Here is a 15,350-nt window from a genome sequence, read left to right as displayed (position 1 = left end):
GAAATATGCTGCAGCGCGGCACATATCTCGCTCACTGCATTGGGCTGCTGCGTTGCGTCGTATCGGCCGTTGCAGTCACCGCCTGGCCGATGCGACCAAAACACTCCGCGAGAGTCCGGTTGGTCGCCCGTTGGTGCCGATAATAAGGTTGTTTCTCTTTGTTCATGCCGCCTTACCCAGCCAGCCAGCCGCCGTGCCGCCGCCAACTGGACTCAAGCCAAGGAGCAGATTCCAACTTCAACAAGGCATCTGCCGGGACGACATCGACCTTCCCAGTCATCTTCGATTGCTTTTGGGCGGAGCGGGACCCGGGTAGGAAACAAATGACGACGTCAACAAACCCGCAGGCCGGGAATCACAGCTGTCAAGTACAAACTCCCAAGCTTCCAAGGTTCCAAGCTTCGACTGCCCTGGGCAACACAGCCCTTCCCCTTCCGCCCCCCGTCCCCGTGTCCCCATGTGCAGTGCATCGCAGGCAAGTGGAGAGAGGCATCAAAGTATTTTCTCATACTGATCTGGGCGGCCAGGTACAAGATTGAGAATATTGGCTTTTGCTGCTGAGTGGCTTGACGCCAAATCTCCTCCTTTCCCCCCTCCCGGCGCCCTTCCTCAAGCGGCTAGCGGCTGGCATGCTGCTGCCCTACCCCTGTCCCCCTGATCGAAGTCCCCTGTCCCTGCCAGGGGTGCCGGTTCTTTCGCGGACCTGGACCATGGACCACCGGCCACGAACCAGTCCAAGTTCAGGGCAGCGCACTTTGGCCACATCCACATCAGTTCGTCTGCTGGCCCGGTGCGTGTGCAGGTCCCAGGTGAGGGTGCGGAGGGTCTGGGTCTGTCTGTCCAGGTCCGGGTTTTTGTCTTGCGCTGGGTTGCGTTGTGCTGTGCTGCGTTCTGCTGCGCGATAGCGGAATCATTGACAAGTTTTGCCCCCAAACCCCCCGTTCCCTTTTTGCTCTGATTCCTGAATGAAAATACGACGCAGCCCACCACGGGTGCCGTCCATGCTTCGTCCATACTCCACTGCAGAAGCCAGCGCCCGGCCCTTTGCTCTCTACACCCAACGCAGGTTCGTCTATCCGTACCGTTCCTTGAGTAAGGTACGGAGACATACCGCACTGCAGTAGCAACAGCGGCAGCAGTCAAAGGCTTCCTTCCCCTGGACCCCTGTTCCCCTGGTGCCATCCCATCCCAGGAACCGAGCAAGCCAGGGCCAACCGTGCCTCCCACCACGCGAGCGAGCCAAGCCAAGCCAATATTGCTCGCTCTCCCCCCATCCCATCCCATCTATTCCATAGTGTCCCGTCCCGTCCACCCATCCACTCGTTGCTTCTCCTTCTTAATCACCTCCTCTCCCCCAGCCAGAGCCAGGGATCGTCGTCGCCCTTTCAGAGCCTCACCTGCTTCCTGTCGCCAACCGTCCAAGCCGACTGAGCTGCTCGCCTCGACACGACAATACGCCTGTCAGTCGACGACCTCGAGACCGCACCCACTTCGTCTGACTCCTGTCTTCTTCGCTCCGCCGAAAAAGGTCAACCGGCGCGTCGACAACCTGGAAAGCTTCGAGCATTTGGATATCGCTCGAGCAATTATTTAATCACTCCGAATAATCTCAAATCGACCACTTGCGGAAGAATCGCCGACTTGAGGGTTCACGCCAGAGGCCACCGAACCGATTCGCTATTAATCCTTCGACTGCATCGCTCTCAGCTCGCATTCGACTCCTTCATTGGTGTTGTTGGAAACTCATCTGGCGGATCACTCGCTTACCCGCCTACGTCCGAACTCACCGGCTCTCGACAAGCACCGAATAGGTCGCCTGCACAAGTCCTCCGCCTTGGTGCAAGCAGTGGAGTGGTGCTCTTGTTTTTCCTTGGTGCCATAATATATCCACCATCGCGTGCGTGATCTGGTCGATCACCGGCTAGAGACAATCGACGCCGATCACAACGTGGGGTTCTCCAGGGAAACGAACAAAACCATCTGTCCAGCCAACATCGAGCGAGAGGCACCTCTTCTCGAACCTTGCCACCACAGTCCGGCAAAAGGATTATGTTCCGCATCTCCAACCTGCGTCCCGCAGCTTCCTCATGATGGCCTCACCTCTCATCATGTCTTCATTCGCTACACACTCAACCTCCCCCCGCAGGCCACGGTCACTATGGCTTTTCCTTTTCCTCACCATCGCCTCCATGGTCTCGGCCACCTCCGAATCTCTTTCTGAACTCCCGGCTCAGATTACCGCCCCCGCAGTCATCGCCCCCATGGACGCCCTCGTCGTCGACGACCGCACTCCGACCATGATCAAGGGCCGCTGGACCATGATGCCTTACGAGGAGCTCAAGAAGCGTGACGACGAGAGCGCAACAGCGACTGCAACCCAGACAGTCAAGGCAACGGACGACCCGACGACCTTGACTCTCTCCGTTACCGTTCCCGCTGCGACCGTCGAGGCTGCTTCGCCTCTGCCATCTCCCTTCGACACTAGCTTGGCCTTCAACTTCACCAGCAACGACGGCGCCTCGTGCCCCCGCTTCATCAACGAAGTCCTCACCAACTCCAACTTTAAGAAGTGCTACCCGCTCTCTATGCTTCTTCAGGTGAGTTCCACGATTTGCCGACCAAGACGTGTACTAACTTATACAGGGTTCGAGGTCCTTTTTTGAGGCTGAGAAGAAGCTCTTGAGCATTGTCAAGGTGCTCGACGCCACCTGCAGTGCGGATGTCGACTTCTGCACCACGTACTTGAACGGCGTGGCCAGCAACCTGACTCTGGCCGCCAACTGCGGATCGGACTATGAAGCCGGCAACCCTATCGTCATGCAAGCCTACCTCGGCATGAAGTCGTATGAGATGCTATACAAGGCCACCTGTCTCACAGACCCCGACACCTCCATGTACTGCTTCGCCAACGCCGTCACCAACCTGACCACGCCTTCGAATGTCTACTTCTACTACCTCCCTCTCAACATGACTCTCCCCGGCAGCGCCAACCCTACTTGCGGCTCGTGTCTTAGGCGGACCATGGAAATCTACCAGACGTACACGTCCAATCGGAAGCTCCCTATATCGTATACGTACGAGGATGCCGCCAGCCAAGTCAACACCATGTGTGGCCCCGAATACGTCAATATCACGCTGCTAGCGGCCGTCAGCAAAGCGGGGTTGTCAATACCGTCATGGGCCCTGTCGACAGCAGCAATCGTGCTGGCGATGGTGTTCAACTTCTGGTAGACAGCATCACGCCAGCAGTACAGCAGCAGCAGGTTGTTCAACGATCTGTACGGATGGTTATGAGTCATGTTTAGATATTTGATTTTCCAGCAAGCGCCTTGATACCCCTCAAACATTCTTTCGCATTTACTTCTTTTCATAATTCGCCGCCCCCACGGGCCTCTCGAGTTATCACTCGGTCTTTATCTACACCTTTTATATTAGTCTCTAGTGCGTCACATCATGGCTGGGCTGGAAAGAAAAATAGCCAAGAGCTGGCATTGGTTGGCGGTTTGTCGATTTGACTGGGCATTTACACCACAGCCGGGAAGGCTGATCATGATCATATGGGAATATTCGCTGAGGACAGCGATGAAGAGTCGGAAGGCACACGGCGCCACATACTGGCACATTGTCGGCATCCAATCAGATGCGGCACAAATAGTAATCTTTGCATGTGCGAGTCTTAATCCTATTCTTGTAGATACTCTTGAAGATGGTGGTTTATCTTGGGGAATGAGAGGAAGAAGACAACGACCTATCATGGTCATCTCAATACAATCAATAAGTAGCGAAGACCTTGTGCTTTCCTTGCGCGACATGGTGATGGAAGATGATGGGGTGTGAGATTAGTTCTCGGACCCGACAGCCTGTTTGCATTTCATGCAGGTTTGTCCAAGCCACCACCAACACCCAACGGCTAGGCTGGCTGCAGTTTTTGTGGGTTTCAACTTAACTTTGTGCAACGACGATCCGATGTAGGAAGCGCTGATCTTTCTTGGAGTATGCTGATCCTGTCTTAGGTATTCACCTTTTCACATTATCAGACGTAAAGAATCTAGAAGATGGAAGAGCTCCGCCTCCCGCGTTGCACTTTTTCACACCTGAAGTCGCTCTGTTAAGGCAGGCACTTCCGTCAAGAGAAGGGTTACACTTTTTAGTCATTACAAAATGGGTTTCAATATTAGAGAAATGTGATGCATTTATTCTTGTCATAACAATCATTTGTTGATTTTCCTCGCATAATCAGCGTGTGGTGGATATTTAGTGGCGCATGAGGTTGAGAGCTGGCCAGAATAGCTCGCCGCGGCACGAACCAGCTGAGACAAGGGAAAGGAAAAGATTTTAAGAACACATAAATATCTTTCGACTAAAGAGCTATAACATGCAAGCGTAAGATTTTCTTTGCTGCTAAAAAAGAAGAAGACTAAAAGTTGAACGTGTAAGTCGCGCTTTCTTCCCCAACCTAAACACCACCTTCTCCTCCTCGTATTTTCACTGCCAGCATCCGTCCACCTACCTCACCGGCAAACATCAGCAACCAAAAGTCCCCTCCAAATATAGTCGACAACGCAGTGCCATGGCTTCGTCAAAAAACAAGAATACGATTGGCCGTTCAAGAAGAGAGAAGCGGCAGGAAGCGCGCCAGGGGCGACGACGACGAGCATCGGATCCAATTCTCGTCAAAGGATATCGCGGGAAAACTTGACAACAGACGGTAGCTCCTGTATCCTGGGAATACTTCGATGGTTTAAGAAGCGGCATACCTCCTGCACTCCATAGTATCGGTAGGACGAACAGGAAAGCCAGACTCGCTGCGCTCGAACGTGAAGAGGAGGGTAGACGTCAGAAGCATACGCATGGTGAAGAGAGTGAGAACTGGGAGGAGAAGGAGGAGGAGGAGACTGATGAGCAAGGGCATGCACATCGCCTTACGATGGAGAAGACACACAGCGAGCAAGGCGGTGCCGGCAATCAGGAGGCGGGGGAGGAGCACGAGCGGCCGATGCGGGAGAGAAAACGCATTAGGGAGGCGGACTCACTGTGACTGGATCGTGGGGACTCTGGCGAAGCTGTCCCGGAGTGGTACGACCCAACGGCAAGCTCAGATGTTGACCAGCAGGCGATGAACTCTCAGGCTCATCTACCGTCGCGCGAAGGACGACAAAATAACTCTACGGGAGGCGACGACATCGACTCAAGCCGTGGAAAGGAATCAGAATCCAGCGAGGTCGAGAAGATCAGGGCCGTGCGACATTAAAAGGACGAGATGCTGCCGGTTTCCAGGAAGACGATCCGCACCAAGACAGCCGCGACGAAGACGACAAGTAAGAAGAATGGTACCATGATCACCACCGTCATCAAGAAAACTACGAAAGTCTCACGGAAGAGGTTTGAGAGACGATGAATGACGGCGGGTTCACCATGAAATCCTCAGGGTCAGCCCTTCTCTATGCTGCCGGTGGTGCTGGTAGATTATCATCGTCCAATGATAATAACGGTCGAGCAAGCCCTCCACAATCGGCAAAATCAGCACATGACATTCAACCTTGAGGCAGCTGAGACTGAAGCTCATATCAAAGCTCTTCACAAGGAGATAGAAATATTTGTGCGGAAGTAAAGATGCAAAGAAGCAGAGACTGAAGTGGAATAAAGCACACAGGGCGACTTCAGCTTCGTCTGCTGAGCTGGTTGATCAAGGATCCAACCCGAACTTCGTCTCTTAATAGACAGAACCGACGACATTGGTAAAGAGCTGCTCATGTTCATCATACCTACTCCGTGTAGGCAGCGGTTTCTTCGTCACAAGCTTGGACCTATTGACAGCTTTTGGCGTGTTTGCATGGTCAGCTTGCAGCCACGCTGACCGTCCGGATCCGAGGGCCCCAAAGAGGTTGCCTGCCCTCTCCCCGCGCCAGACCGAAGGATGCTGACAGCATACCAAGCTTTGATGGCTGAATCTCCGGCCTTTCCGGGTAAAACCGTGGCCATGGTCGAGTGAAATCGCATATGAAGGTGAAATTGATGCTACCCTCCTGAACCTGAACTTGGAATCTCGCATCGCCCCCAAATGAAATGCTAGTACAGCCATGGCAGCCCAGAACATCATCACAGACGACATGATTGCTATCCTCCAGAAGGAGCTGACCGAGAGCGGCGTCGCGCCTGTTGGTCTCTTGTTTCCCGGGTCCGATGAATACGCCGAGCATCGCAAGCTCCGGGACGGTGCCAAGGGATTCGAGCACATCCGTCCTGCCGCTATTGCAGTTCCACGAGACGGCTCCGAGGTAGGGCGACTCGTTCGATGGGCCAAGTCGATTGATCTCAAGTTCACCATCCGCGGAGGAGGCAATGACTTTTGGGCGCGCAGCATTGCACATGACACCCTCATGATCGACATGCGCGGCATCAACAGCATCAAGGTCGCGGAAGATCGTCAGACAGTCGTCATTGGGGGTGGGGTTCTGATGAAGGACCTGATCCTCGCTTTGGACGATGTTGGCTTGATGACGCCGACGGGGCATACTTGGATCATTGGCTATGCGGGTTGGGTATCGAACGGCGGCTACGGGACGAGCACCCATATCTATGGCATGGGAATCGAGCAGGTCGTCGGGGCGGAGCTCGTGAACGCAGAAGGCGAGGAAGTTGTCGCCGACGAGGAAATGCTTGAGGGAGTCAGAGGTGTTTGCGGTCACCTCGGGGTGATTACAAGTCTGACCGTGAAGGTGTACCCCAAACACGATGTAAGTTGAAAGAAGACCCGCCGACCTGACCGAGCTAACTTCAACAGCCCCTCGGCGGCTTTCTCATCTTCGAATCCAGCGACATCCGGAAAACTTTGGAGGCATACTTTGAAGCCACCCCAAAGCTCCCTATGCCCAAGGAGCTCACGATCCACAACTTCATCAGCTGGCAGCCCCAAAGAGGAGTCGTCTTTAGCGTCATCTGGACCTGGACGGGCGACATCGAGAAGGGACAGGCGTGCCTGCAGACCTGGAAAGACAACGCCCCGCCTTTGCTCATGTCCACCGTGGAGGTGTTGCCCGATAAAGTCCGCCAGCATAATATGCCTCCGCCGTGTCCTCTGAAAGGTGGACAAAGAAATTGTTTCCTCGCTTGTCTCCCAACAAGCGATGCCGGCGACGAGCTGGCAGCAGCCATTCTTGATGGCGCCGAAGCTATGCCCAAGACGACGGGCCCAAACATTGCGTGGGGTGGGATGGTGGACATTGATGCTGCGACGATGCCGCCGAATTGTTTCGTCGACAAGAGCCACTCCTACTTCTCCTGTTCATACCAATACCCGACGGAAGAGTACGCCGACGAAACCATGGCGTGGAGCAAGTCTCTGATTGCAAGGCTTCGGTCGCTAGGCGGGGATATGGTACTGGATAGGGGTTACCCAGCCACGAATCCGCCGGGAGAGAAGAGTGCGGCGGAGCTCTACGGTGAGAAGTGGAACAGGGTGAAGGAGCTTAAGATGAAGTACGACCCAACGAACGTCTTCAGCCATGCGTACCCCAAGATAGATATTTGAACAACTCGTCAGCGGCAATTCGCTTGGCAGAGTACAACAACAGAACGTTCAAGTCCAAAGTAACTCATCAACATGAAGGCATACAGTTGGCATCATATATATTAACACGGCATCTTACATATCAAACAGACCAGACGAAGTGCAAAACATCAAACGTACGGCTCCAACTCCTTCTCCGTCCAGTCCCATAGCTTCTCAACAAGGTCATCATCCAAAGAAAGCTTCGAGTCCTTACCCGTCACGCCCACAGGCCAGTAAAACACGCCAGTCTTCGCCTCCGGGCTCGTCGCGGCCCACAGCTGGTTCTTGGCTCCCTCCCCAACCGACGTCGTCACAGCCCACAGCGCAAGGTTGATCAGGGGCCTGAATAGCGGCCAGCTAGCCAACAGCCCGCTGCCGAGGTTCGTGCTGACAACACCGGGATGGAGCGAGATGCAGCGGATCTCCGGATACCTCTTGGCCAGAGCGCGAGCGTGGTGGACGTTGGCAAGCTTCGAGCAGCCGTAGCGAGCCCAGGTGCTGTACGAGGCCATGTCGGTCTTGAGGGCCTCAAAGTTCCACACGTCTTTCGACGGGTACCCCTCGGCGGCCGAGGAGAGGTTGATGATGCGCACGTCCTTGTCGCTGTCCGACTTGGCGGTCTTGGAGAGCGTGGGGAGGAGGAGCTTGGTGAAGAGGGCGTGGCCCATGTGGTTTGTGCCGAACTGGATCTCGTACCCTTCCTTCGTGGTGTCGGCGGGCCAGGCCATGATGCCGGCGTTGTTGATGAGGAGGTGGAGCTTCTGTTCCTTGGACTGGAACTCCTTGGCGGCTCGCTTGACACTCTCAAAGGATGTCAGGTCGAGTTCCAGGAAAGTGATGGGCGCGGCGTCGGAGACATTCTTCTTGATGTCTTCGATGGCTGCCAGCGCTTTTGACTGGCTTCTAGCGGCGAGGTAGATGTGTGCTGGGTTGTGCTTGCTGAGCTGCGTGACGGTCTCCTTGCCGAGGCCGATGTTGCCTCCGGTGACGATGATGACCTTGCCTGAAAGGTCAGGGATGTCGCTGCTTGGGTTGAACCGGACCATGTTTGCGAGAGCTGTAAGTCGTGATCTTCAGCTGGGGAGATGTCTAGTCTGTCGCGAACGAAACGAAACTGGCCGGAATGCCGATGGAGTCGCTTTATATCACCATTCTCGATGCAATACTTGAGGCGGTCTAGGGTCTACACTAACGCGTTTCTAGAATTTCATTTGTTGAGGCGCCTGGACGCTAAGACACGATTCAGGCCATGGGACGAATAAAGCGGGGTCTGATGAAACCCGCACTCCGAAAGTCTAATAACTTGCGGACGGGCCGGGACATGGAGATACGTAGGCTCGTCACCTAAGTCCGACGGGCGGGCTTGCGGAGCGGGTGGGGCCCGTCGGCAGTTGATGCTTCGAAGGATGAGGTCCCGGCCGGGCGTCAGCCGGCCCTCTGCCGATTGGTGTACCGAATCAAAGTTGGTCCGGATCTGGGTTTGAACGGGGCGCACCTTAACTGTGTTGAAATGGTTTGCATTGAAACAAAGTTTTGACCGGCGGCACCAATGAGATAAGAGTCGCTGTCGTCCCGACTTACCTCCTACTGGCCGCTTTGCGGAGCTAATGGAATCAGATGTCAGCACTGCGAATGCCATAATGAGCGTTATCATCCTCGTAAATCACGACATCCGAACCCTGGCAGCTGTGCGATGAAAGTATTATTCTATGTTGGACCCATGTCTATGCAGCCTTTTTTCTACTTTCTTGAACTGAAGTTCCGGTCGATGGGCTGGATAATGATTCTGCGATAGCTCGTCAAAGGCGGCGAGCCATTGTCCTGGACCTCCAGGATCAAATGGAGAGGAAGACCGCGCTCGAGAGGAATCTTCTCCCTCCAAACCAAACACGACTTTTCTGCCGGGGCAATGGTGATTTCCACCTTGCTTCCGTCCTCGTTCAGAGGCTTGATCTCAAGGTCAGAGACCTCCATGCCGTGGTACGTCTGCAGCGAGCTGGGCTCACGGTACTGATACCACTTATAGCTCAGCTTATCGCCGTCCGGATCGTAACTCTCGGATGCGTCAAACGAGACAACACCGCCGGCGTCTGCGTCAACATGGATTGGTGTCAGACTGGAGTCACCGTTGACTGAAAGAACGGGGTGGTGGTTGACTTTGCTAAAGTCAGACGTGAGAGTCCACTGCATGCGCGCTGCAAAGTCGTCCTGGAAGGTATTCCGCCAGCGCCAGATGGTAGCCTGGTTCGATCTGTGCGGCTTGCCATCTACGCCGATCACGGTGTCGATGGCATCGGCAAAGTGGCCCCTGGCGGGCAGGCCCTTGGAGCTGACATTGGCCGGGATGTAGCGTCCTCCCCAGGATCCGTATATGGGCTCTTCGGGAACACCAAGACCATTCTGGATGAGATAAAGGAAAGTCGGCGTGTCTCCTTCGATGATGAACTCGAAGTTGGGGTAAGCCGCTCCCAGGGGGCCGATCTGGACGTTCTCCTTGACCCATTCGTGCGTCACCTTCGAGCCGTCCGGCCCGCCCTGGTCACCTGCGCAGGGGGCGGAGATGCCGGTCCACGCGGCGCACTGATACTGGTTCCAGCCGTGGACGGAGCAGATGTAGAAGATCTCGGGCCACTGCTGGCGGATCCAGGCGCCGCAGTCGTCCTGGTCGGAGATGGTGTAGACGCGCAGCTTCTGACGCAGGGCCGCGGCGTCGGGCCGGTCGCGGATCTTGTGCAGGACCTGGGCGAGGACGTTGATGCCGCCCCAGACGAGGACCCAGAGCGGCTCGGCGTCGGGCGCGGTTAGTCGCTCGAGGAGCAGCTCGCCGCCTTCGCTCAGGGGGATGTCGTCGCCGACAGCTTCCATGCCATAGACCTGACGACCGATTCCAGTCAGCCATTGTGAGGGGGCTCAAAGAACAGGAGTTGGTTTACCGGAGGGCCAGACTTGATAAGGTCTCTCACTGTCTGTGCCGAAGGGTAGGGGGAGCCCGGATGCGCATGGGCGTTGAGGTTATCGACAACCTTCTCATACGCATTCACAATCTCGTGGAGGTTTTGCGGCGCGACCTTGTTCCTGAGCCATACCGACGTGACGGCGACGACGCCTTCTGTGCGGAACTGGTTGGAGTAAGTGAGGTAACGGCAAAAGGACTCGGCATCGTCAGGCTCGTTGGTGATGTCTGTCAAAATAAAGACTCGCGGCTTTGACGGGAACTGAGTGAGGGCGGCTGCCCCTTTGGTTGTTGACGCGGCCATCTTTGGGATGGGTTTTTGGTGATGTCTGTGGAGGTGGGATTTTGGGAGCTCGGATGCGATCGGACTTGTATTCGGAGTTGACTCGAATCTTTGGTCTGGTGATCGGCGCGAATGTTTTGGGCGGCGACCTGCTATTCAATGTCGTCTACGTCGTCGTCCGCTCTTGAGATTTCTCAAACGAGTCGAAATGAGAGCCCACGCACGCCGTTTAAGAAGGGGCCAAACTCTAAAACTTGGCGTCTCTGACAAAACTCTCCCGTTCACCAGCTGCTCGTCGTCCGAAGAGGCAGTCGGAGGCTCTGAAGAATGTTCGGCGAGGGGTAAGTCCAAGGATGGGGGCTGCAAAATACGGGGAATCTAAACTAGCACCTGATTCAAACCACGCGGGCCTGTCCCGATCGGGCAATTTGAGCCACCCGCGAACCCCTCACCCCATGGGCAGCCTACCACGAATGCGGAGGTGAGTGCCTACGACTCCCGCGTTGGTACGTGGTCACGCCTTGGTAGCACCCTGGTCATTCCCTGCTCGCGGCCCACCTCCGCATAAATCTTGACACCCCCATGGGGGAACCATTTTTCGCTGCGGCGGTAGATGGCAGCTTGGGGCGGTTCCCTCGAACCGGTCGTCTGGGCCCCTCGCCAATTCCCCAGACTTGTCTCCCCCAGACGCTCGGATATGTCGTCCGAGTCTAATTATCATGCCTTGGTTTCCCAATTTTGCATTCGTGTATTAAAAGTCTCTGACAACCCTCAACTCGGGCCAATTGCTTTTCAGTGTTGGCTCGGCATCGACGAAGACATTCTTTCTTTTATTTTTATTTTCTGTGCTGTTGGTTCATGAGATAATCACTCACCATGACTGCACAGAACGATGGCGACGGCTACGAAGCCGAAAAGGTCGACTCGCATGCCAAGCACGTTGAAGTCACCGCCGACTCGCAGTTGGCTCACGCCGCCGACCACGAGGACCACGAGACTGGTATCCTCAAATCCTTCATCCGCTATCCTTGGGCTTCAGCTTGGTGTGTGTATGCCTGCTGGACCATCATCCTGCTCAGTTTCGACACCCAAGCGGCCAGTTCCGTTGTCGGAATTCCCGAGTTTCGAAAGGACTTTGGTTATGAGTACAAGGGACAATATGTTCTACATGCCGTGTGGCAGTCTGCATTCAATGGCGCTCCCGTTGCCTCGTAAGTCCATTGACTCGTCGGCTTCTTTGACATGTTGTGATGGCTGACTTGCCCGCTTAGTGCGGTCATCTCGTCAATTGCCTCCGCCGAGCTCGCCGACTATATCGGACGTAAGAAGGTCCTCGCTCTTGCTCTCATCATATCCTTCATCGCTGTCGCCATCGAGTTCGTGGCTACGACGAACGTGGTCTTCTTCCTTGGTAAACTTCTCAATGGTGTAATGGTTGGTGCTGTCGGTACTGTCATGGTCAGCTATATCGGAGAGGTATGTCGGAGACCCCTTTCTTCGGTGCTGCCCAACTGACTCCTACCACTTAGATCACCCCGTTGGCGCTTCGTGGTGTTTTCACCTGCGGTGTCGGTGTAGCATACGGTATTGGCCCTCTGGTCGCCTTCATTGTCATCAATTACACTGGACAGGTCCAGTCCCGATGGGCCTATCGCACCGTGTTTTGCTGCCAGTTCGGCTTTGCAGGAGTCTCTGCCCTCTTGTGGCCATTCATGCCAGAGTAAGTTCGGCTGGACGCGAAGCCTAGTTCGGTCTGCACCCGAAATAAGCTAACTCTTACTCTGCACAGGTCACCATGGTGGCTCGTGTCCAAAGGAAAGAAGGAGCAGGCACTCAAGAGTCTGCATAGACTTGGACACAGGGGGGATGAGGGTAAAGCAAAGCTCGCACTCATCGAGCTCACCCTTGATGAAGTTCGCAAAGAAACTCAGGGTGTGACATACCTGGAATGTTTCAAGAAGTCCAACTTGCGTCGCACGATCATTAGTATCATGCCCCTAATCATTCAGGCTTTCTCTGGCATCTCGTTTGTCGCTGGGTAAGATACGCACTGTCTCAGACCCTTGACTGCAAACCTCAGCTAACACATAAGTCTAGATACTTTACATACTATCTTCAACTTGCCGGCTACTCGACCTCGATGAGTTACCAGCTACAGATTGCGCAACCTGTTCTGTCAATCGTCGGAAATCTGATGGCTGCTGCTGTCGTCGACAAGGTTGGCCGAAGAAATCTCACCTTCTACGGCCTCGCCATCCTCACCGCATTTCTGCTCATCACCGGAGGTCTGGGAACAGGCACCAGCCAGCCCATGATCAAGGGGACTGTAGCCTTCATTCTCATCTACAGCTGGTGGTACAACGTCTCGATCGGATCGACCGCCTTCTCTCTTCTCGCCGAAACATCGACGTCGCGCCTGAGAGTCAAGACCGTCGCTATCGGCTATGCATCCCAAAACTCCATCAACGTCATGTGGCAGTTCGTCATTCCGTATCTGTGAGTGGATCCATGAAACGAATTTCTGGGGAAGATTACTGACTTGGAAATAAGTTTCAACCCTGATAAGGCCAATCTGGGTGCCAAGATTGCTTTCATATTCTTTGCGCTCTGCTTCTTCTCCTTGCTCTACCTCTGGTACTTCCAGCCGGAGACTGGAGGCCGATCTTATGCGGAACTCGACGAGATGTTCGCAAAGGGCGTTCCGGCCCGGAAATTCAAGACTTACAAGACTACGGTCCAACAGCAGAACGAGACTGCTGCCATGGAAATGGCTCATTAAGGGGGAGCTACGTGAGTGTACGCTATCTTATCAGTGGTAACCCCAAGTCACAAGCAAACTCGTTTAAATGGCATCTTAGAAAAAGTGGATGTTAGTATGTAACGTCAGATTAATTCAGTAGTCTTCTTTGTATTTGCCCAGTTGTGAAGTGAAGGAATCATCATTCCAGCATGACTGAAAAGTTGAGGATATCATTCTTTGCAGAGACAACAAAGCAAGGTCGGTGTATTCACAAAATGTTGAAGGCGAGAGTAGTGCTATAGAGGCATACAATCCATTATTGATATTTGCGAGGCTACCAAATAGCCGATCATTCTAGCTGCTAGAGACTAAGTTTACATGCTACTGAAGCGGAAGACAAGTCTGTCAAAGATCTTGTGATCCATCGTCCATCATTAAACCCAGCCATTAAGACCCATTGAGTCGGTACAAGGAAAGAACCGCTGACGGCTCAGCTCAGACTGTCCCCTAGATGGCAGCAGGGGGAGGAACCTGCTGGTTGGCGGGGGGAGGAGGAGGGGGCTGCTGCTTGGGGGCAGCACGAGCCTGGTTGGGCTTGGGAGGAGGAGGAGTCTGGTTGTTGGCAGGAGGGGGAGGAGCCTGCTGGTTGGGCTGCTGGTTGGGAGCAGCACGGGCCTGGTTAGGCTTGGGAGGGGGAGGAGTGTTGTTGTTGTTGTTGTTGGCGGGAGGAGGAGGAGCCTGAGCCTGCTGGTTAGGCTGCTGCTGCTGCTGCTGGTTGGGAGCCGCACGAGCCTGGTTAGGCTTGGGGGGAGGAGGCGTCTGGTTGTTGGCGGGAGGAGGAGGGGGCTGCTGGTTGGGAGCAGCGCGGCGGAAGTTGCCATTGCCGGCGGCGTTGCGGCCAGCTCCGGTGGCTCCGTTGGCTCCGTTAGCCTGGTTGTTCACAGCGTTGTTGTTGGCACCGTTGTTCGCGGCGGCGTTGTTGTTGCCCTGCTGCTGCTGCTGGTTCTGGTTCTGGTTTTGGTTGGTGGCAGGGGGCGGGGCCTGGTTGTTGTTGTTGTTATTTTTGTTGTTGGCGGGAGGAGGAGGAGCCTGGTTGTTGTTCTGGCCGTTGTTCTGGTTCTGGCCATTGTTCTGGTTCTGGCCGTTGTTGGCACCGGCTCCGGCGCCGCCGTTGTTGGCTCCGTTGTTGTTGCCTCCGCCAATGTTACCGCCTCCGATGGCGCCGGCACCACCCTGAGGAGTAGGGGCAGTCAAGGCATTGCCGGTAAGAAGGGCAATGGCGAGAACGGTGAGAGTGGAGTAACGCATTTTGAAGAATGGACACTAAAGATTGACTTGAAAAAAGTTGACAAGTAGGAGTTGATGTTCAAGTGAGGGTATCGTCGAAGAATCGAAAACTCGAGAATAAGACTTAAATGTTAAAAAGTGCACAGCACAAGAGAATGTTGAAGAGTAGAGGAAAGTAGAAAACTGTTGGTGTTGTTGAGAATGATGAGGAAAACAAAACCAACTCTGGCCGAGATCGAGGCGAGTCTTTATACTTGGATTCTCATCTCATTGTCACCGTCAAAAAAAGGAGGATCGCCAGCTCCGCGTTCAGCTCCAGCTCCAGCTCGTGTCGGCTTGCCATTCAGCTGACGTTTCTCGGGCGATCTCTACCGACAGTCCAGACATGTCGACGCGTTCGACATATGCACCTGGGAGACATCACGACATCGCCACCAGGCATCTTGCAACAACCGGAGTTTAGATGGCATGTCATTGCCCGCCGACCTCAAACGAGCTTTGACATGGACCAGATGGGATAACCCAGCCTCCATCG

At 54.6% G+C, this 15,350-nt stretch overlaps 4 protein-coding genes across 4 annotated transcripts; 3 read left to right on the top strand and 1 right to left on the bottom strand.

The window, feature by feature from the left end:
• Positions 1–2,108: 2,108 nt before the first annotated feature.
• GCG54_00007780 (uncharacterized protein) lies at positions 2,109–3,231 on the top strand (the record flags this gene model as incomplete). The annotated part of the gene is made up of 2 exons (XM_045407757.1): positions 2,109–2,597; positions 2,644–3,231. The coding sequence occupies 2 exons, from the start codon at positions 2,109–2,111 to the stop codon at positions 3,229–3,231; spliced, it is 1,077 nt and encodes a 358-aa protein (XP_045259492.1).
• A 2,849-nt stretch (positions 3,232–6,080) lies between these two features.
• Positions 6,081–7,531, top strand: GCG54_00007779 (putative oxidoreductase ORF5 in fasciation locus; the record flags this gene model as incomplete). Its single annotated transcript, XM_045407756.1, has 2 exons — positions 6,081–6,737; positions 6,785–7,531. The coding sequence occupies 2 exons, from the start codon at positions 6,081–6,083 to the stop codon at positions 7,529–7,531; spliced, it is 1,404 nt and encodes a 467-aa protein (XP_045259491.1).
• A 149-nt stretch (positions 7,532–7,680) lies between these two features.
• On the bottom strand, positions 7,681–10,809 carry GCG54_00007778 (putative oxidoreductase; the record flags this gene model as incomplete). Its single annotated transcript, XM_045407755.1, has 4 exons — positions 7,681–8,623; positions 9,134–9,156; positions 9,476–10,426; positions 10,486–10,809. 4 exons carry the CDS (start codon positions 10,807–10,809, stop codon positions 7,681–7,683), a joined length of 2,241 nt encoding a protein of 746 aa, XP_045259490.1.
• Positions 10,810–11,664: 855 nt separating this feature from the next.
• GCG54_00007777 (Alpha-glucosides permease MPH2) lies at positions 11,665–13,567 on the top strand (the record flags this gene model as incomplete). The annotated part of the gene is made up of 6 exons (XM_045407754.1): positions 11,665–11,999; positions 12,060–12,264; positions 12,318–12,508; positions 12,578–12,826; positions 12,886–13,284; positions 13,339–13,567. 6 exons carry the CDS (start codon positions 11,665–11,667, stop codon positions 13,565–13,567), a joined length of 1,608 nt encoding a protein of 535 aa, XP_045259489.1.
• Between the last annotated feature and the right edge of the window lie 1,783 nt (positions 13,568–15,350).

Source organism: Colletotrichum gloeosporioides, assembly GCF_011800055.1.
Source record: "Colletotrichum gloeosporioides strain Lc1 chromosome Unknown consensus_77, whole genome shotgun sequence".
Taxonomy (NCBI): Eukaryota; Fungi; Ascomycota; class Sordariomycetes; order Glomerellales; family Glomerellaceae; genus Colletotrichum; species Colletotrichum gloeosporioides.
Note: the sequence above shows the minus strand (reverse complement) of the source record. Positions and strands in the feature narration are given on the sequence as shown.